The 22,091-nt window shown below is 35.0% G+C and overlaps 1 protein-coding gene across 1 annotated transcript in view; it reads right to left on the minus strand.

Annotated features, from left to right (window-relative positions):
- Positions 1 to 5,116: 5,116 nt before the first annotated feature.
- PRKX (protein kinase cAMP-dependent X-linked catalytic subunit) overlaps positions 5,117 to 22,091 on the minus strand; it is a 52,539-nt gene continuing 35,564 nt past the window's right edge. Inside the window, exons 4-9 of the mRNA XM_066571618.1 lie at positions 20,443 to 20,562; positions 14,702 to 14,797; positions 10,989 to 11,046; positions 8,839 to 8,916; positions 5,791 to 5,939; positions 5,117 to 5,389 (exon numbers count right to left, since the gene is read on the minus strand). Coding sequence (XP_066427715.1) covers positions 5,814 to 5,939; positions 8,839 to 8,916; positions 10,989 to 11,046; positions 14,702 to 14,797; positions 20,443 to 20,562 — 478 coding nt within the window. The 3' untranslated portion in view covers positions 5,117 to 5,389; positions 5,791 to 5,813. The remainder of the gene's footprint in view (positions 5,390 to 5,790; positions 5,940 to 8,838; positions 8,917 to 10,988; positions 11,047 to 14,701; positions 14,798 to 20,442; positions 20,563 to 22,091) is intronic.

The following is a 22,091-nucleotide window of genomic DNA, read 5'->3' on the forward strand; positions in this document are numbered from 1 at the left end:
TGCGACACAGACTTCAGGGGCCTGAACTACAGCTGCAGTAAGAGATGTCATATTCTCAACAGCCCCAGCAACTCATTAGCATTGAAACAAGTGCAGTGAATCACATAAACCTACCTTAAGTCAAAGTTGGTGTAATAGCCCCACTGACCGCTGCACTTTTACAGAATAATAGTTTGAAATATGATTGCACAAAACTGGAAAAGTATTTGGATACAAGGAAAATTGTACAATTCAGCTCATTAAAATTTTACAGTATTTCTGGTTTCAAGGATAAATACAAAGCTTGACACACATTCATATGTGGTGATTTTTTGAAGGGTAGATGGAAAGGGAGCATGAAAGACAGAATGGAGTTGTCTAGTACTGAGAGTAGCAGAAGAGCCTTTTACTTTCCCTGTGAAAAGCCACTTGAATTCTGCAGCTGAAATTGAAGCAGCTAGCAGGGGTTTGCATGTGGAAGGGCTTGATTTGTGAATTATGTAAGAATTCACAAAGTACTGGGCAGGATCCAGATGTAACAGTGCCAGCTGCTTTCCACCATTCCTTATAGTATCATCCCTTTAGTGGTTAACAGGGGGTCACAGAACAGCGGGCTACTGTCAAATGCAGTTTTAAGAGTGTTTTGCCCTAAAAAGGCCTAATGAAGCATGAAGTGAGAGATTTGGGGGTAGTGAACAAAACCTACCTGCCCTGAATGATTGAAAAAGTGTATTTTAAATGGCTTCTATTGGAAAAGATAAAAAGAGTTACATGTGCATTCAAAAAAGATGTAGCACTCAGGACAAATGAACAAAAACTCAGCCACATGGCTGGGGTATGAATAAGATACCAAACAAAATTCTTTCTTGTTGCCATTAAAAAATTCCCTGTGTTTTAACTGAAAATTTATTTTGATTCATGACAAAGGCATGACTAAAATCTTGCCAGGGCTCATTGCAGTGTTCCTTCACTTTCCATTAGCAGTCTCTTGAAGCACATGACATGGTGGTTTACAGGAGAAAAACATCAATGCACAGAATTTATAATGAAGCCAGGCAGAAAAAAAATCCATCTTTTAAAAGTGAACCCCTAACTAGCCCAAACTGTATCCAGTAGGTTCTATGACTATGTAATTATCACCATATTATGATACCTAGGTGGTAAGAAATAAAATACATTTGATCCAAGAGAAGGAATTTAAACAGCTAAACAAATTTTGTTAAAAATGAACTTTTCAAGTTTTGATGGAAGACAAAATAAAGGGTAAGTCAGGTAGACATTGTAAAAATATTTTTCAATGCTTAAAGAAACATTGAACTGAGTGTTCTGGACAGTGTTCAGGTCATTAAGTTGTTAATATGCCAAAGGAATTAGGGTCATATAATCAAAGTTTAATGAGAAGTTCAAATTAACACTTTTGATTATTGGTGCACTACCTGAAATGGTTTAGAAAATGTACTTTTTGGTGCTTCTTCGACACCATCTGAAATCTGTTCCAATACTTGCATCTTGTTCTGGAAAGGATTAAAATGTGAAAAGAAGAATCAATTGTTTTTCTGCTACTTTCATCTCCCCTTCACCATTTTCTTGGATGAAGAACCCCAATCTTCTTTCCAGCATAAATGGAAGCAAACTAGATTTAAACATTTGAAAAGATACAAAGGTTTATTAAATGAATCCAGATTTGACAGATATTACATTAAATTAAACAGCAATAAAGTTTTACTAGGGTTTATGTACAGATCACAGTGATTTTTCATTGTGCAATGAGGGCTGACTTTGTAACTTGAACAGTACTTACACATGAGCTACAACAAGCAACCAGCAACACACAACATTAGCCCAAGTGAACCTCGCAAGTCGAGCAGTCCAAACTGATTATGCAGCACACAAATGCCTGCTACCACTATCACTACGTTCTACACAACAGAGTATTTATAAAGCAGTCAAGGTTTGCCATAGAAAAGTGCAAAACATGGGAAGTCTGTACACAGTACAGTACAAGAAGGAATCATGCTACAGTCATTGAAAGCTGAAAAATAATTCTATAGCATAGGAAGCACTGCATCACAACTCTTCTGAATGGCAAGCAGATGGGCTGAGGAACAGCCATATCTTCATTGCTTTCAAAACTGTAAAATCCCTGTTTATCCATTTAAACATAGTTTAGTACCTATATTTGATCCATAACAATGACTTTCTACAGTGGAAGATCACATTAGTTAAAGCTCAGTAGCACACATATTCATTGATCAAGCTCATTTACAGGAAAATCTACAGCATGTTCTTCATTTAAATCATGAAGCATTTATATCATTTGGTTACAAGGCAATCAAGTTTACAATTCATGTTTATCACTTAAAACCTCAGACTGGGCAATTAAAAATATATATATATAAAACTCAAAAATAAAGGTTGTTTTTTTAATGTTTAACATTCTTGTTCACTGATGTAGAATATCCAAGGCCTATGGGCTCTCTTGCAAGACAACAGTCCTTATGCAACAGTCTATATGCAACAGCACGCATTAACAGAAAGAATCAAAAGAAAATGAACTTCAGACAACACCCTACTTGAATAGGAACTAAAAAAATCTTCTAGTCTTCTTTAAAAAAACCCATAAATCCAGAATTCCTAGTGCAGTGTTTACCTGCATGAGCACTCAGACAGAACTACATTAGCGGGCCATGAAGTCCCAGTAAAGACTTAAAGCAGACTCACATGTGCAAATAAATAAAACAGCCAGGTAATAACACCTCATTAAGTCCAGGACTGTAGAGAAAATAACTGATCGCTTAAAATAATGCTTCAAAAATGTTTTGGTTTTATTTTTTACTTCAGTATTTTAATTTAAAAAAAACTGAAAGCAGTTTTGTACTAGAAAGCATGCTGACGAGGTTGGTAGTTAGGTGTAGGTACACATGGCTCGGAAACAATGTAAAGTCAGTGAATTATCATTATTAATAACATTGTATTCACTACATTAGTCTCCATCATAATGAGTGTCAGTGCATCCACTGCCAGCAATGGATAAAAGTCATAGAAAGAAAATTCACTATTTCCTGTTGTTCAAGCATTCAAAACTTCTAACTGCCACGGCGGTAAATTACTCCATTTCAACTTAATTTCCTCAGATCTGAAGACTTAAACACAGAGCAGCTTTGAAATTTGAAGAAAAATCCTATATTTAGCACACTTTCTTGCAGTATTTTCTAATAAGAAATGGATGTATGTATTCAGAGTCCATAAAATACCATACACTTACACATCAAGAAAACTCTCCAACTGCTTGCTCCCCTTACACAAAGTAAACTGTGTTTCATGTGTTTCCGTTTTTCCAATTGATTTAGAATAACTAATTCCACAGATACAAACATAGTGGGTCAGATTCATTTTTCCAAGAGAATAAGGTACTTACACTAGGTTAAAACTGTAATTTCCTATGGATTGTCCTGTATTTCATTATACATTCCTACACAATATTCACTGAGTGGCAGCTGCGGGCATCAACTTGCAGAACATCAAGACAGCTTTGTGATATTCCAGAATTTTCATTTTGAAATATCCTGATTTTTTTACACATTGTGCATTTTTGACAAGAGTTATACAATCTCTTTTAGGAAGACTTGCTTTATGAAGAAATAATCTAATATCCTAGAAGTTACAGGTTCTCAATAGCACTTCTGTACTGTTTAAACAAAAAAAAAAAATTGAGATCACTTTTCCACAAGGAGACTCCAGTAACAGATCTGCAATAAAATCATAAATATGGTAATTTCAGTAGCAATTACTAGAATGCCTACTTGGTAGGCATTCAGGATTTAGTTTAGAAAAACAAATCTTCAGCCTACAGTTCTTATAGCTTTCAGATCAAAATGTGGAGAGTAGTTTTTGGAAAACACTGTCTGTATGATCTCATCAAACAGTATTATGTAGAGCCATAAGTCATACTAGTAGACCTTCAGAGAGCTGATGTGTTCTGAGAAGAAAAAAAGGCCTAAATATGGTAATTTCACTAGAAGTTACCTAAACTGACAACATCCTAAAAAAATGCCATTGTGTTTTTTGTAATTGAAGCACTTCAAAATCAACTCACTTATATTAAGACAATATTAAGACAAGTATCACAATATGAAACATGAAAAAAAACCTAAAAAAGGACATTCTGCCTAGTATTCAATCTACCTTCATGCTTTTGTGCATTCATATATAGAGATACATACTTATGCACATACTGATATTTAGTGCTACTTAAAAATAAGCAATATTGCATATACTTCCAAAAAAGTGTGCTCAAGCTGCTAGAAAGATGTTAACACAGGATGAAAAAAGAGACTCTGTGCATCTAGGGTTTGAACTCTGTACATATGAAATTGCTGGCAGCAGGGACTAGGACAATTTCAAAAAAGGAGGAGAAAAATAAGGCTGTACTAAATATTCAGTCTTCCCTCTGATATTCTGAAGTGTTCAGCATACAACAACAACTATTGTGCTAATGAAAAAGGTCTGTTATGGCTCATGCTTTACATTTGGAGACGACAACAAACTTGTGAGGGAAGAACTCCTGTCAGAGCCAGTTAAAGCCCTTTTATCAGGATGGACTGACTTGCATGTTTACAGTGAGTTTTCATGTGAGGAATCTCATTTCAGACAGTGTATTATCACTCAAAATTCTGGTTTTCAAAAAGACTTAATTGTAACAGAACTTCTTAAATTAGCCATTAAGATACATCTTTAACAACAATAAAACATGCCCTGGTCTTTCTGCTTTCAAGTACTATGGTTGTAAGTGTGAGGCATTGGAAATTTTAGGTACAAATCTTTTTTAAAACGTAATTATTTCTGTTTTTTACAAAGAATTATAAAATGTATATAAGATGATGAAAAACTCATTTATCCTTTTTTAAGACTTTTATTCCTAAAGAACTTCTTGAAAAACATTATTTGAAAAATAAAAATCATAGACTCTGCAAAGTACAAAAATTTACATCTTTGCACAATTCCTGTGCTTTAGTTGTATTGTATCCATTATATACATATATACTAATTTGTGCTTTTAATTACACAACTTTAGTATAAACTTATAAAATTAAGTCTATGAGTTAACTATGCAAAAAGGATCTGGGAATAGCAGGAAACTTAATTCAACCATAAGTTAAAAAAAAATAATCCTAAAAATATCATTTTAATTAGTCTACATCAGAGCAGACTACCATTATTACAATTTAATAAACTAAGGTCAAATGTTTACAGCAAAAAATTATTCCTGCCTGCCTCCATCTTTTTTGACATTTACTAATACACATATCTGAATGCAGTATCATTCTTAGCCACAAAGAAAATCTTCCTTTATATCTGAACTCCATTGTTCTTCAGACTTGCTCTTAGCACTTCAATTTCCTTCCAGTTTCTAAGACAAAAAAAGAGAACACAAAACTCAAGGTGGACTATTTGAACTCAGTAATAAGTATCAACCTATCACATTTATAAGAGAGAATATCCAGGGTACAGAACTAATCTGACCACCTTATTCCTCTAGAGTAGTAAAACCTTAGAGTTAAAAACTATCACATTTCCTTATCTGTGAAATCATTCTAGGTATTTCTTTTTACACACAATTTAAAAAAAAATAAGGACAGAAGGACTTAAATATTTGTAAGCAAATAAACCTTCATGAATGTAGAAAACCAAATCCTGTGAGGTGATTTTTGTCACCTCAAGCCATTATAAATCAGAAAATGTAATTCTGCATATGGTTCTCACTCACAGGTCTGCAATGTTTTCAAGGGCACTCTTGACATTTGGACATACCTTGTTGAGTGTAGATGTTACACTCAGAAGTTCTTGAAAATTTCTAGATCTTTAGGAGGTACCGGAGGTGTCTTGTTCCAGTCATCTTCAGGATAAGCTTCAAAATTGGAAGTATCCCCGTCATTGGATACTTTGGGCACTATGGGAGGCTAGTCAGAAGAAGCACAACAAAAATGTCAGTAGTTTCCTCAATGAGCTCCTCTCCATCATACTATTCTGTAAAAGCTCTATTAAACAAATGGAGTACAGATTTACTGTTCACCTGTTCCCTAATAATGAATGGCACAAGAGAGAGAAACTTGCAGCAACACATACACATTCCTACTTTTTGTCAATTTTAGACTTAAATAATGTGGCTAAAAGACACTTAGATAATTAATACACTTAATATAGATACCTATTTTATTGAGAGCACTAGCTTCCTTTCAACTAAGAATCTTCACAGCAGTATGGGAAACTGCTACCATATTGAAGGTAGCCTCCTCTTCACTGCTTTCAAATAGATTGATTGCTTTTAAAGAGGTTGAAATTACTAACTTCTGTCTACCAACTATGTTTTTTCCTAACCTAGCAATAAATTCAAGCAGGTAAAGAAATTGCTTCGCCATAACTCATTTCAAAAGGATGGTTATAAAAGCATCTTAATTCAAACAGCCTGTTTTTATGAAACTTGAAGGTGCCAAGAGACGTATCAGGTTATTTTTGTTTTCACAGAGGATCCTTTCAATTTCTAGCATTGCTCATCAGCTTTAGAGTACCTCCAGTTTTAACTTGTCTGAAATCTAACATTGAGAATGCTCTGTGCTTCTGGCCACAGACTACGAGATAAAGATCCCTTCAGGAACATTTCATTAATTGCAGGTATTAATGAAGGGCAAACCCCTTTTCCTCTCTCAAGGGACATTCATCTCTATTCTCTTCTCAGCAACTGAGAGCTTAATTATCATGCTGAATCCAACAGAACACTTTAGAATGAGAAAACCCTATGGATGATCACTGAACTGGCTCCAAGTTATACCACAGACAGAATTATAAAGTATAGCAAAATGCTATTCTGCACATCTTCAAAAAGATAAAAGTCTGGCTTCCACTAGCTTATGAGATCTTATTTGATCTTATGGGCTTTTCAAAATGATGTCATCATCAGTTGGTTTTCAATAGGAAAGACAGGTCCCTGTATGATAGTACTTCTAACCTTCAGCCAAAAGCAGAGTCCTAATTTTGTGTCTGGCAGCCACAGTAACACTGCCCAGATGGTGAGGAAAAGGTGCAGAATCTGCTCTGCCCCTGAGAAATGTCTGCCCCACTGTGGGCAGTGCCTGATACCCCTCCTCCCTGTAAGCATTTTGGCAGAAAAAAGAGAGTTTTGTGAAGTGACACATAGAAAGAAAAAAACAAGAGAGAAAGGATGATTAATGAAACAATTTTTCCCTTTCAGCCATTGCTATTGTTTATATGATATTGATATTTAGGACCTTATTGGGACCATGAATCTATGCATAATTTATACAATAGACAAATTCACGCTTTTTACCAGGAAAATGGAGCATTGTATGCATTATTTCATATTTTCAATCTCTTCATAAGTATGAAATCATGAAAACTAATTCTATAGAGGCAGCTATATTCTTCAAATAACCAAGTTAAATTCTGATCCACTTCACATCCCTACTCTAAAGTTTAATTAAGTACCACTTCATCTTCCAAGAGCTAAATGCAACCATCATAAAGATTAAGAAACAAGTTTTGTATTTATAGTAATCTGAATGCTATGGTAACTCTTTTTTGATTAATTTTTAAAATAAAAATGCCACATAAAGGATGTTTGGACCTGAGACATTTGATTGTACATCTAAAAATAATTTTTAATACTATTTGTTTTTTATTGCTTTGATTGCCATATTCTGAGTTTATATATTATTAAACAGGTTATCATCCAGTTTGTGTTCTTTGCAGGTTTGGTAAACAGATTTATAGTAAGTTTGGTAAACAATTTATAGTAAGTTTGGTAAACAATTTATAGTAAGTACCTAGAAAAATGTGACTTCATTACAATGCATATACATAAAAATATCAACTGGTTGCAGTAATGATTAAAAATAAAACAAACCCACACATTTAAAACACTGTAAACTTATTTTTCTTAAAGAGAAAAGCCATCTATATCTTTGTATTAGATATTGTTTACAAGAATACATCAAGAACATTAATATTGTCTCCTTTTTTTTTCATTTTTTCAAGAACTCAAGGTATCTACCTGGAATTTAAGTGGAAGAAACTAATGCAAAGAAAATAAAAACAAATGTTTAATTTGTACTTGACTGACTGCATGTGGTAACTCAACCTCTGCTACAGAAAACCACTGCTGTAAGGAATTGTACAAGTTAAAACTCTGAGGAAGGAAAGAAAGAAAGCAGTTTTACTTCTAAAGTACTTTAAAAACATTTTGTAGTGTTGATAGCTTTTGCAAACATCTGCCCTCATATAATACTAGAATTCAGTGCTATAAAAAAGTCTGTTGGAATTACATTCATAAATCCTTCTCTTTCACCTTGCCTATTCCTCCTACTCCCATGTGCTCTACATTTTATTAAAACATTTACCTGAATTGAACTTGGTACAAAAATTTAAAGTCCAGAATAAAATACCTCCCTATATGTAAGGACAAGGAAAAAAGAAAAACTAAATCAAACCAACAAATTAGCAATCCCCTCCATGTCCGCAAATAAAAAAACACTTACAACAAGTAATCACTTACAAAAACCTAAACGTGAAAACTAAATTCTGTATTAACAAATCATCTTCAGTGAACTAAAGCAGGGATTTTTAGACAGTTTGTATATAGACAAAAATGCAAACAGACATTCATACAATTAACTCCACATTGCAAAAAGGCCAATATGCATTTAATTACGAAGTGTGCTTATAGACATGTGCTTATACACACACAAACACACAGATGCAACAGCCAACAAACCTTCAACAGATCAGCTTAAATGAACAATGATTTCTCCTTGTGATGTCCTATACAGTATTTGCAGAATGTACCTTTAGTCTCCTTTGAGGTACAGCATCCCAGTCTATAGACCTGAACCATCGATGTCTCTTCACATCATCAGCTCCATTCTTTAAGGAAAGAAATCAAAATTACTATTTTTTAAGCTTACATGTATGCCAAACCATGTATTTCATTACAAGGACTGTAATATCAGGTCTAACCTTTTTTCTTTTTTTCAGGTGATAATCATAAAAAGATTCTAAAGGATAAATTCATAGTGTTAATTACCTAGTAGGTCCTGAGTTCCAGCAATAAAACCCAAGTAATTTTGATTTGAGGTTTCTTTGGGCTTTTTTTAGCATTCTTCTGACACAATGGAGATCAAGAACAGGCTTTAAAATACGCACAAAACCATTCATTACAGTCCTATTTACTTTTGTTTTCACCAACATTTTAGAGAATGCCTTCTATTCAGATATACTTTCTAATCCTTGCACTATAAAAAAATAACAGAGATGATGGTGTTTTAAATAAAAATAATGTCTGGGAAGCACATAGGTTTTTTTAAATATTACAGGCATTTAATGCTGACAGCAAGAGGTTCTCAGTACTGTTACGAAAGTAAATATATTAAAACATTTGTTTTCATTTTAGATATACAGCTAAAGGTGTATTTGCCTTGCAATGATTATTCTCTCTGGGGTGCCTGTTTTATTTATGTACATAAGAAACACAAATGTCTCTTTTTTTCATGATTAAGCTTGTTTCACGCACAGACTTGTTCTCAAGGCATTAAGCACTGGGGAAAAACAGCTGGTTCCCTGTCTCAGGCCTGATCAAAGCACAGCACTCAAGACTATAACACGTACAGCTCCACAAAACCAAGCATTATTACACATTTGGGTTTTTTCAGATTTATGTGGAGTGGAACTATCCATGCTCATATCCAATGAGGCATCAAGGAGAACAGTTCACATAGTTCCCTCAAAAGCAGACCTGACTGAATGTTTCACCAGAAAATGTTTTGTGGGATTTACATATTTTTAAAACAATTATGACAATGGAAAAGGATCAGACACAAGTCTGACCTAGTGCTCCCACCCCAAAATCTGCTCTTAATTAGAACTGTTTTTGATTTAAGAATTTTAGCCAATTGTAGGGAAAACCCCAAAACAAACCTAAGCAACCATGGACTAAAAACATCCCCAGAAAAGAGAAAACCCAGCCAAACACATTTACCAAAGCCCATGTTTGAACAAGTCAAGATTTGCTTTTATTTTTGTTTTCCTTCAAAACTGTCCAAAGATATAAAAGTTTTCACTGGTAAATGAAAAACTTTCAGCTTAAGAAATTCTCCTGAAAAAGACTACAAAGGATTCTGAAGGATAAGAAAAACATTATTTCCTGTTTTTTCTTACCAGTCTAACTTTGTGCCATAAAAAAGCTCCAAAAGAAAACACTGGACAACTGGTTAAAGCATTTATATTAATATGTTAAGTAAACCTTGGATGATTGTGCACCTTTTACCATCTTCAGCTATGTTTACCATTCAAGGTGCTTTGGGCCAAAAAGCAAACCTCTAACATCCCTTCCCCAGAGAAATAAAAATTTTAGATGTCTCCAAAGAGAAAGATTATACATGCTAATTTCAGTACCTATTGTCTTCATAAATCTGTTTGGATTAGGGTAAACAATTCTTCCTGGTGCAAGAGTATTTAACTCTTAAACTATTAAAAAGAGTATTTAAGGCTTAATCAGCCCCACCAAGACAATGACCAGGTATCACTACAACCCGTATCTTTTAAAAATAATTTTTAAACTTCAAGTTTGATTAGTGGCCCTTCTGGGATTAACACTGCCACAAAAAAAGAACCAAATGAAGCTGGCACCATGCACTACAGGGCTTAATACCATGTTTCTGGTCTAATCTAGGTTTTCACATTAATGAACAGGGTGGTGGTGAGGAGAGAGGAAAACCACCAGGAAGAGTAGCATTAATCCAAATAGGGGAATGATTTTCAGAAACACAGAAATACACAGTTAAATTTGCATTTAGCATTGCATAACCTAAGTAATGTATGGGGAAATGTATGTGTTTCATGCTTATAAAATCAAAAATTCTATGAAGAGCTGGTCTATATCTTTCCTACAGAATTCTTTCAACCTTGTGTGAATCTTACACTAAAGATTTTACACTGACCTTCATATTTCCTAGTCGTCTTGTTCTGTCAACCACAAGTAGCTTCTTAATAAGGTCTCTGAAGTAGAGAAAACATGTTCTCTGTTAAACAGAAGTAATTTATATTTGACTGTCAAGTGTTACAGAATATAGACATGCTTCCCTCTGACCATTCATTTCCTCATATTTTAGGACATTTAAGAGTAAGCAATAAAAAAGAATCTAACAAAATTCTTGCAGATTTCTTTTAGACTCTTCCAAGAAACAAAGGGAAAAAACCTCACTCTCTCCTCCCCTGCCCCTTGCCAAGTAGCACCATTTTGTTCTTTGTTTTTTTGCATTTTGCTCAGCATGCCCAATCTCAAAACCTCCATTTTTTTTCTCCAACAGATATCCAATCTGCTTGTCAGAACTCAACACTAAAATGTATTAAAAAAGCACATAAAGCTGCATCCTCATCTTTATGCTAAATACCCAGGGAAACCATGAAAGAGCTAGTAATCTGCTTAAAACTAGTAACATCTTTAATTTAATTGAAAACAAAGTCTCACTGAGATACTGGCTCATTGAACAGTTCTACACAAAACTAAATCAACATTTTAAGCAATTAACAGAAGTTTAGAGACAGAAAACTCTTCCATATTAATAGCAAAGTACTTCAAATATTAAGCCCCAAACAACTATCACAAACCATAAGTATCATAATTTATGGAATTAGCTTGATTACTTGCAAGTTGAAAGAAAAATACGGCTTCATATTTCTATAAGAAGTTACATTTTATCTCAAAGATTATTTTGCTATTTGATTTTAGAAAACTGGATTCTGGACTGATTGCATGAAGTACCAATGACAAGAAAGAACATAAGTTTAACCATCCTTATTTCTATAATCTCAAGTATTCCTGAGAGATGACATACAGCATGAAAGAGATTAAAGAGTATGGCTAGTTCAAATTTTCAACAATATCAAAGGTTAAAGAAAGTCAACTGTTTTATTTACAGAAAAGAACACAAACATAACAATGACACACCTGCCTCTCTCCATCCCTACCTGTAATGTCTACTATGCCTCCCAAAAATAGCAGTGTCATCTATCCTTGAAATCACAAAAGTGTGTGCAAAATGAACATATAAACTGAATATGCTAGACTGTTTGAAAAGCTGTTGCATTTGCAAATACAATTCTAAAATTCAACTGAAAAAAAATTAAATTACCAGATATATGAATAAAAAAGTCCATGTAGAAAGCAGTTTTTAAAACTCTTGTGATTATTCCAGACAATCAATATTTCAATTAGATTAAATCATGTGACCAACTCCTTTCACAGTCACCTTTGCAGAAAGATCCCTTTCTACTTCACAAAGAGCATTCATCATGGAAGAGGCTACAAGGAGGACTATAAGCACACTTAAAACAGAAGTAGGGCTGAAAAGAAATCCAGAAACCCTAAAAGAGATTCACAGAGTTTATGGGCAAAGACACTTTCCCATTCCTATAAAACCAGAAAACATTTCATGGATCATTCTTGGCTTGCTTCAAAAATTCATCATAAAACAGATAAGGGATGAGCTTACATGCTGATACAGTATTGTTACTAAATATGATACTTGCTGCATTGGACCAGTGAAATATCCATTGAATTGAAACCAATAATAGTTTAGTAGTTCTTTATTACATTGGTTCTAAATACTCATTTAAAAATTATGTTAAATTTAATTCAACAGATATGCTGGTGCATGTTTTTGAGAACCAAATTCTACATGAAGGTCCCTGCAGAGCAATAATCAGTAAAATGCTGTAACAGGGACATTTCATTTGGAGGTTTCCAAAAGTGGCTTTGCAAAGAAAACCTTAAAAAAACAGTAAGGAAGAGTGACATTCATGCATCAGGAGGGAAAGCAGAAGTGGTACAAATTCAGAAAGTAAAGAGTACAGGAGAGTGATAAGGGATAAGTGAGTAAAAAATGTAAATGCCTGTAAGCTGAGGCAGTACATATCCCTAGGGAGAGAAGTGCTCTCAGAGTTCCGAAAGGGAAACAGTTTTGCTGCCTCAGAACAGAGCGTTAAAACTTTGTATAGCACTAATACTTCAGACACAGTCTGGATCTGACAGGACCCAAGACAGCCTTCTTTCTGGCTGAAATATTGACTTATTGGAAGAAGAGAGAAAACAGATGGGTTAGAACGTAAGAAGAAGACTGCCTTCATTAGACAAAATAATCTCAGCACTTGCTTTAAGGTAATGATGCAGAGATGTTCAAGGACTATCCAGTTCTGCATATTGTGGTTTAAAAGAAGGAAGAGGGGCTGACATCCAAGACACTGTGTTCACAACTCACTGCAGAAAGTAAGTGAAGCCACAGGAGTAGTGTGGCCAGCAGGACAGAACAATGATTGGCCCCCTCGACTTGTCAGTGGTGAGACCACACCTCATGTTTCTGTATCCAGTTCTGGGCCACTCACTTGAAGAAAGACATTGAGATGCTGGTGTGAGTCCAGAGAAGGGCAATGGAGCTCGTGAAGGATCTGGAGGGTAAGTCCAGAAGGAGTGGCTGAGGGAGCTGGGATTGTTTAGCCAGGATAAAAGGAGGCTCAGGGGTTATTAGTCTCTGTAACTGCTTTCACTATATTGGATGGGCTGTTAGTGATGATAACCTAATTTGAGGTGTTCCTCCTTCTGATCACAATATTATAGCTCAGTGCACAGAATACTAAAAGAGATAATCAGTTTTCTTTGCAAGACCAATTGGATTAGGAAGACCAGATAAAACTACACTAAACTGTAAACTGTGTGGAGCTACTAAGAGAAAACTGTTACAAAGACACAAGAATATGAGACACTAGTCAGCCTAAGGGGAAGCAGACATGCTTCATTCAGAGCATCCAATGATTCAGTGGAGACTTAAAAAAACCAAAACAAACACTTTCTCAAATGATTAGTTTTGCTTGTATGTTTACCCAGTAGTAACAGTAAGCAAGTGCCTCTCTGAAGTCACCATCAAAACATCAGAAGTGATTAACAAAGGGGTAACTTCCTGTCTTCACTCCCTCACTCATTCACTCAGTTGTCACTTAGAAGAAACTTCATGTTTATAATCACATTTCCTCATGTTCCAATGTTTACTAAAAATTATTTCAGTTATGGAATTTTCAAGGAGGAAAAAAAACTTATTTCATTCGCAATACACTTTTAACAATTGCTAAATACTGAAAATTAAACCCACATTACATGTGTATGCAATACTCCATATTGAACTGCGCCCCTGCTATCACAAATTTAAGTTGACTTTACACGAGAACTTCCGAAGTACCAGAGTTCACTCAAGTAATTATGCTGAGAGTGATTTAAGTGGTATGTATCTATGGATAGAAACAGTTTTAGGGTCCTCTTCCTGCTCTCCTAATTTTTGCTCAGATTATTTCCTCATATTTCTCTTCTCGACCTCCTTAAAGGACATGCCAATGGGGTTTCCACAAGGTGGAAAAGCATTTAATAACCCATAATAAACAGAAAAGATAGGTAGATACTATCTTACAACTATATCACCACCTTGAAGTCTACAAAATATGTAAGTTTATTTGGACTGAAAGTGTAAATGTAATATCAAATATTTTCCAATATGATGTTTCAGAAAATCAGAATCTGAAATCAGGTCTTCTAAAGAGATTTTTAGAAACAGTGCTCAGGAGGTATTTAGAATAGAAGAGACAGTGTTGGGAGTCATGGACTTACTTTACATATAAATCCAAATGCCTCGGGAAATCGATTTTGCCAGCAAGAATCTTCTGATATATACCAAATGGATTGTCATCAAAAAATGGAGGAAACCTATTTTAATACAGAAAATTTTCAGAGGTTAGAAAAGAAGTTCTAAAAATTTTATAAGCAATATTGTGCTATAGCAATTCCCCTCAGAAATAATCAATGATGTTCTTTTTGGTAGGACGCTACCAATCAAATATTATCTTGAAGAATAATTTAAGGCCGCCATTGTAAAACAGAAAACATTTTTGTACGCAACACACTGAATGCAGAATTAGAATTTAAATATAACAACAGAAGAGAAAAATATAAAATTGCTACACAATTGCCATAAAAATATAATTTATGAAAAAAATTTTCAGTTCAAAAGTAGAAAATGCTTTGCTTTTATCTCTAAAACCCAGGGATATACTCTCCAAAGAGCATTACCATTTTTGATCTTGTCCTGTAACTGCCGGCACACCCTTATTTATCAGTTTCTTTCTAAAGTGTTAAAGGGCCGCCACATGAATACATTATGCAGTTCAGTTATTTGTTGTACGTCTTGAATTCAACTATATGTTTTGCTAGATAAGGTTTTTGAAACAGTCAAACTGCTCACAACTCTCCAAGTGCAGCTGCCTTTCTGTGTGGGACAGATAAAGTTTTCATTTCAAAATCTTCCCCATGATGAATAGTAAATAACATGTAATTAAAACTTCTATGAAGTCATTCATGAAGTTATGAGCTAACAGAGAGACTACTTCTTGTTGTACAGCTACAGTAAGAATCGAAAGTTTTCTGCTGTGCTTCCTTTACGAGTACAGTACATCCCTGATGGCTGCAAGAGGTGCATCAGTACAGCCAGTACAGGCAGCTGAGCCCAAGAGCCAACAGCTTTCAGAGTGTCACTCATGCTCTTAAAAGTTAAACAGGAAACCTTCTAAGGGAATAGAATTACTCATTCAGTAATCTCAGTCCTGCTTTGCCCTCCGTAATATGACCATAACAACCCTCTTACCATGCTTCTGCCTCAAAATCCCCACAGAATTAAAAAAACCTGCAGCTTTTGAGTGGTGACCATATTAAAAACATCCAACCACTATTACAGTTTAAATAAAGTATTTTCACATCTCTCTAACATAATTACTTTCTCAGAGAACTTAACTGTGTGCATACGCACACAAATACAGTGCTTGTGGCTTTGGAAAGCACTGATAGCACAAAAACAAGGATGAAAACAACATTTTTTCACTTCAGGCTCTTTTTTTAAATTTTATGGTAGTCAAACTAGCTTATTCTTCAACAAGTAATATACATGATTTCCATTATGTTTTCAGAAATATTAATTTCTTCATTATTCAGCTGATGATCAAGTGGATTAGCATTCCCTTTGAAATACTGTCAATTTCGGCCACAGGAATAATCAAATTCCATCAGAATAATTAAGTAAAGGTATTTGTAGGCTTATGGTAAAAAAACCATAATAATTCAAAGCACTGAAAAGCATGACTAAACTATCTGGTCAGGGAAAGACTAAAGGACATTTTTTGTTGGTTTTCACAAAGAGTATTTTCTTTATGAAAAACTACTTCCCAGCTAACTGACAAATAGAAGAATCTCAGGAATAATACTTGTGCTATTAAAAATTCCTACTTTGACACTAAAGAACAAGGAAAACATGATTGCTATTTAACATGCACAAGTTTTTTCACCACAAGAATGACTATCATATAGTTTCTTTTTTAGTCAAGCAACATAAATATCATTCACATTCTCCACAGCAAGTTGACAAACCCAATTTTCTATTTATTACCTATTAGAATCTGTATATGCATAAAGCAATTAGAATATTTTTAACTATGTATTACAAAGCTACCAGCTGCAGTAAACAGATTACTGTACATTACTGAGGTGTGAAATCAAGAAGAATAGAATGTACATATAATTTTTTTCATATTTACATTGCATTGTTTTAATTTGCTTTCCCACTTTAAAAACCCAAAACTACTATGTCTAGAGTTCTTGTGAAAAATTTAAATCACAGTTGGCTGTATAATAATTTTATGGCAATTAAAGTGCATTTGAACTCTATGCAAAATGACAACAGCTTTGAAAGATTGCCGTTTTCTCATGGACAAACCAAGTAACTTGATTTTGATGCTTTTTATAAATGTCAAACTTCATTGACATGAAGCACAGATTTTAAACAAAACAACACAAGTATTGTGCTGGAAGCTACCTAATAAATCAGCAAAAATCCCCCTGAGTTTCAGACTTTCTTCACACCACAACACAAATACAAACAGCTGCCTTTTCACCAACTGAAAAGAAGCTACAAAAAATATCATCTCTGTAAACGGGAGAACAGCTGCAAACCATTCCTTTTGCTAAGTGAAGCATAACAATGGCACGGACATAAGTTTCCAAGACAGTCTGAAGAAGAGAAGCTGTAAAACCTCAAGGGAAAATATACAGGTCTGAGAATATGAAACTGCAGACAGGAACCAATAACCTACCTAAAATGCCAGACCACCACATCACATATGACAACCAAAGCAAAAGTAAAAACCACAAATCCATATTAATACACAAAATTCGTATTAGCTGCATATCTGATAACAGTACAATTACAACCTAACTTATCTAATGTTAAATAACAAGTATATTTTTCTTTGCATTAAATTGTAACAGAACTCACTTACTCAAAAAAATAGATGTTTTTGTATTGACAGTTTGTTTAGCTTGTTTAGGTTAACTGAATGAACTTGGTGTTATTCATCTGTTAAGTTTTCTTCTCACCCTTGCTTCTCCCTGTTCCTCCCCCCTTCTGTATCTTGCTATGTTAAACCTAAACAGGACCTTGCCTTAAACCTAGTTTCTGCAGAAGAAGAATTCAATGGGCCTCCAGAGATTAAGTTAGGGAAATAAGACACTATGGAACACAGGAAGGTGTGGGTTTGTTTGTTTGTTTTTAGAGAGGCCATTTCCTTACGTGCACACCTACCAATTCTTTTCAATTGCTTTTGGGCTTCAGAGAACTAACTTCAGGAAATAACTATCAAATGTCTGACATTAATTTACTTGCAGACAACCTGACTTAGTCTTGAAGTCAGGTTTTGTTCACCTTCAAAATATTTTCAGATTTCTTACATCTTCTTTGAATTTTGAATTATAAAGTTAACTAGGACTGCTTCTGTAATAAAAGCCTTGATAGCAAATATCTAGCCAGATCTTGAGCTGGTGAGGAAAAGTGCTTCAAAACACTATTGCCAAGAACAGCAAAAAACTTATAAAATGCTAAAAGCATACATTCATTGTGACAACATTCCCATCTAAAGGAAACACATACAAGCCATAATCCCTACCCTTCTTTAATCCCCTAAAAAAACCCCCTAAGAAAGTAGCATATCCCCATCTTAAAAAAGCCCAGATCAAACAAAAAAAAAACCCAAAAACAAGCCTCAAAACACAAACACCCCAAACATACAAGCTTGTATGGAGTCCCTACTCCAGCTTTGGAAATGACTGAATGCTGCTGTGTTTAATTTTTTAGTCTTGGATCCAGTCCCTATCCAAAGCAGCATTCAATCATTATAAAGAGCATGTCTATACAAGTACTGTAATAAAAAAACTTTAGCAAATCGCACACAACAGACAGCTGCTCTGTCAATCAGCCTATATAAAACTTCACTTGACTTTTAGGACAGTGTAAGCTATCCCTATTGGTTAAAAGTCTGTAAAAGCCAAAGTGTTCATTTTAAGCCACACACTCTGAAATCCAAGTCTCATCCCCTGAGCCAGACAGTGTCATGACACAGAAGATCCTACATAGAAACAACAGCAGCTGCTCTCATTTTTAATGAACAAAATATACCAGTCATGTTTCAGTGGAATATACAGAAGTCATACTTCAGCACCCTGCGGTCTTGAGGTCTCAATGACTCCAAATATCTTGCTTGATCGCCACCTGTAGACTTTGTTAACTTTGTAAACTACATTTCTATTAGTGGTCTAGTGGAGAGAATCATCCCAACATCTCTGTAAGGCATGCAAATAAATAAGGTCTAATATCCAATCACACTGAGACCACACAGACCTAACAGAGAGTGGTCACACTGAAACCCATGGCAGGAAGGTAAATCACAGCTGGGTGACTGCAGCACCTATGCTCATATTACAGCCCAGACACTTTTATCTACAGTCTTCCTGCTGTCTAAGGCTAAGATTAGTGGCAACAAGCTTGCTGGGAATCTCTTTTTTCTCTCTGAGAAGGACTCTTTTGACCAACTTGGGCTGCTCACCTTGCAGGAAGCAATGGAAAAAAGGTGAAGCCTGGTCTCTACAAATCAGCCTACATAAATAACAACTTCATATTAGACCAGTCAGCCAAGCATGCTTGGGTCAGCCAGCAACTATGTTTATTGCTTTACTATCTACAAATTGCCATGAGATTCAAAGGCAATGCATATGTAAGCCTTCAGGACACTAAGAAAGCAAGCAGTGGGTAGCAATGTTGTGCTAGGGAAAGTTGTGTTGCTATTGAGTGAACTTCACAGCAGTACCCGCAATGGATCAGAGCTCTGAAGTGAACACCCTTTCATCAGGGGAGCTACTTGCTCAGGCAAAATTACAAGCTTGTCCAAACACTGGAAGAATCAGCAAAATCACTTTGAAATGACAGAAATACACAGAGAAAAGGATTAATAAATCCAAGCAAGGACACTGTTCTGATCATTCTACAAGGCTGCAAATTTATAAGGAAAGGCCACAGAGGACACCTGATGCACCCAGGGACCAAGAAGGTATAGAGTGCAGAGCCAGGTACCAGGCAGAAGGCATGAAACTATGAAGAAGGTAGAACTATGAAATCAAACTGATGAAATGTTTCTTCAGAAGCTATGAAAACCTTGCTTTCACCTGCATTTGTCCTAAAGCACCCACCACGGCAAAGCCAATGGCTTTCAAAAATCCAAACCTTTTTTCAAGTGCCCTCAAACAACACAACCAAGACAAAACAAAGTAAGAGGAAAACCATAACAAGTAATGAACAGGTTATTGTATTAATGCCAGAAACCGTTTCTTCAGTTTGAATTTGTATCTTCTGAAAACATTGCTTTATCAAAAAAATTCCAAAACAGCAAAAGCAGCATTTGAGCAAAGTGATTTCAAACAGACCTATAAAGCTTTCCATTGTTCTTCCTCTGGTTTAAAGAAAACCAGTGCTCCGTTATAATATAGATTGTATTAATAAAAGTCTTCTGACTTGCCACTGTGCATTTTTACAGATTAAAGCTCCCACTGTAACTAGGATTTCCCTATGCTGGAAATTAATTACAGTAGTAGTCCTGTTCTTTACCATTTAAATGTAAATATAAAGGACCTTGTGAATAAAAATCTAAACTTCAGCAAAACCTAAATTTCCAAACACATAAGGAAAAGAGAAGCTGTTAAAGTATTAAGAAAAACAAAACAAAAAACCCAAACCAAACCGAAAACACAAACCCAAAACAAGGAACAAAACCAAAAAACTCAAAACCCTAAAACATTCCCAGAACAAGTGATATATGTAGTTTTGTAAAGCTTCCCAATTCCTTTCTTTAAAGGCAGAAATTAAACCAGTAAATCAATAATAAATTTGGCCCAAATTTGCTTATCCAAATATTGTAAACAGAACTAGCAAATAATTCTGTATTACATAATATTGCTGTGATATAGTAATTATCACTTACCCTGACAACATCTCAAATATAAGAATTCCTAGGGCCCACCAATCCACAGCTCTTCCATGGCCTTTACTTTGTATGACTTCTGGTGCAAGGTACTCAGGAGTGCCACAGAGAGTCCACGTTCTGGTTGTAAAAGAACGGGAAAAGAAAAAGCACAAAACAAACAACAATAGCAGATCAAAGTGGAACTGAAATAACAGTTACAGGAAAAACCAAACACACACATAAGAACTACCCAACATATACCTACCTATGTATTTACTATACAAAGGAATAGAGAAATGAGAAAGGCCTGTACAAGATTTAAACAGACTGCTTTGATGATGTTGTCCAATTCTCCTGGAACACAGATATGTGCAAATTAAGAAACCTCCTGTCTCGGAAAATACCTGTGCATAGTGTTTCCCAGCTGGTGCTGTGGTACTCTGGCCATTAAGACTATACATTGTTTTGAATTATTAACAGTGTTTTTCATGGACTCCTTCTGATAGGCCCAGCAGAAGACAAGCTTAATGAATTTTTCCAGAAAAACAAAGTTTCATTTAGAAAAAAGAAAAGGAAAGGAGGAGTTTTTAAAGCAGTAGTAGTTTAAATCAGTAAATAATAGCACATATATGAAGATTTGTTTTACAATCCAAGATTTTCAAATAGTATTGAAATCTAACCTTTCATCACTTCCACAATATTCATAAAAGGGAAACATTTGTATTTTTAGTTATTTAAAATATTTACAAGGTGTAGTCAAGCAAGTGTGAGATAAGTAGGCAATACTTTTTGTGATCTATTTTTAAGTCATTTTTAATCATAGCTTTCTATGGTAAGGTCAAAATAAAACTCTTATATTGCTAACTAACTGAAGCTGCTCAAGTTCTATAAAGACAAGAAACAAACTGAAGCTAAGCAGTTATGTTTACAAAGACCAAATTATATTTGAAAATAAGAATATACATCAGTAATTTCTTCCAGAAATGTGAACTTTTCGTTGTAAAAATACCCATGTAGAATTTGCTTGGCTTCACTCCCTTGACTTAGGTTTAAATATACACTTGAGAGAAAAAGGTCCTCTCATTTTGAATAAATTACCCTTCCCTGGCAAGTCAGAAGATGAAACTGTGAAAATGTGCTCACCTATTCAAGAGAAATTGAAATCCCAGCACAGAATAAGAAAGGAAACTATACCAGATTTTAAAAGGAACTCTAGTAAAATATGACAAAGACTATAATCACAAATGGTCACCACACGATTTCTAACTTGCACCAAAAAAACCTGAGTGTTTGTGAGAGGAAGAATTTTCTCCAATCAAACTGGTAACACTCTCCTGAACAAATGCATTAAGATGAATAGCAATCACCTTTAGAAGTAATACAAATTCAATTTCTTTTTTTCTGAGAATGCAAGGAAGATGATTGTTCCACCCTACTCTGTGCTGATGCGGCCTCACCTTGAGCCCTGCGTGCAGTTTTGGGCACCACAATGTAAAAAAGATTTTAAGCTACCAGAGAGTGTCCCAAGGAGGGCAATGAAGATAGTGAAGGGTCTGGAGAAGCCTTACGAGGAAGGGCTGAGGGTACTTGGTCTGTTCAGACTGGAGGAGACTGAGGGGAGACCTCACTGTGGTCATCAACATCCTCACAAGGGAAAGCAGAGGAGC

Source organism: Molothrus aeneus, chromosome 2, assembly GCF_037042795.1.
Source record: "Molothrus aeneus isolate 106 chromosome 2, BPBGC_Maene_1.0, whole genome shotgun sequence".
Classification (NCBI taxonomy): Eukaryota; Metazoa; Chordata; class Aves; order Passeriformes; family Icteridae; genus Molothrus; species Molothrus aeneus.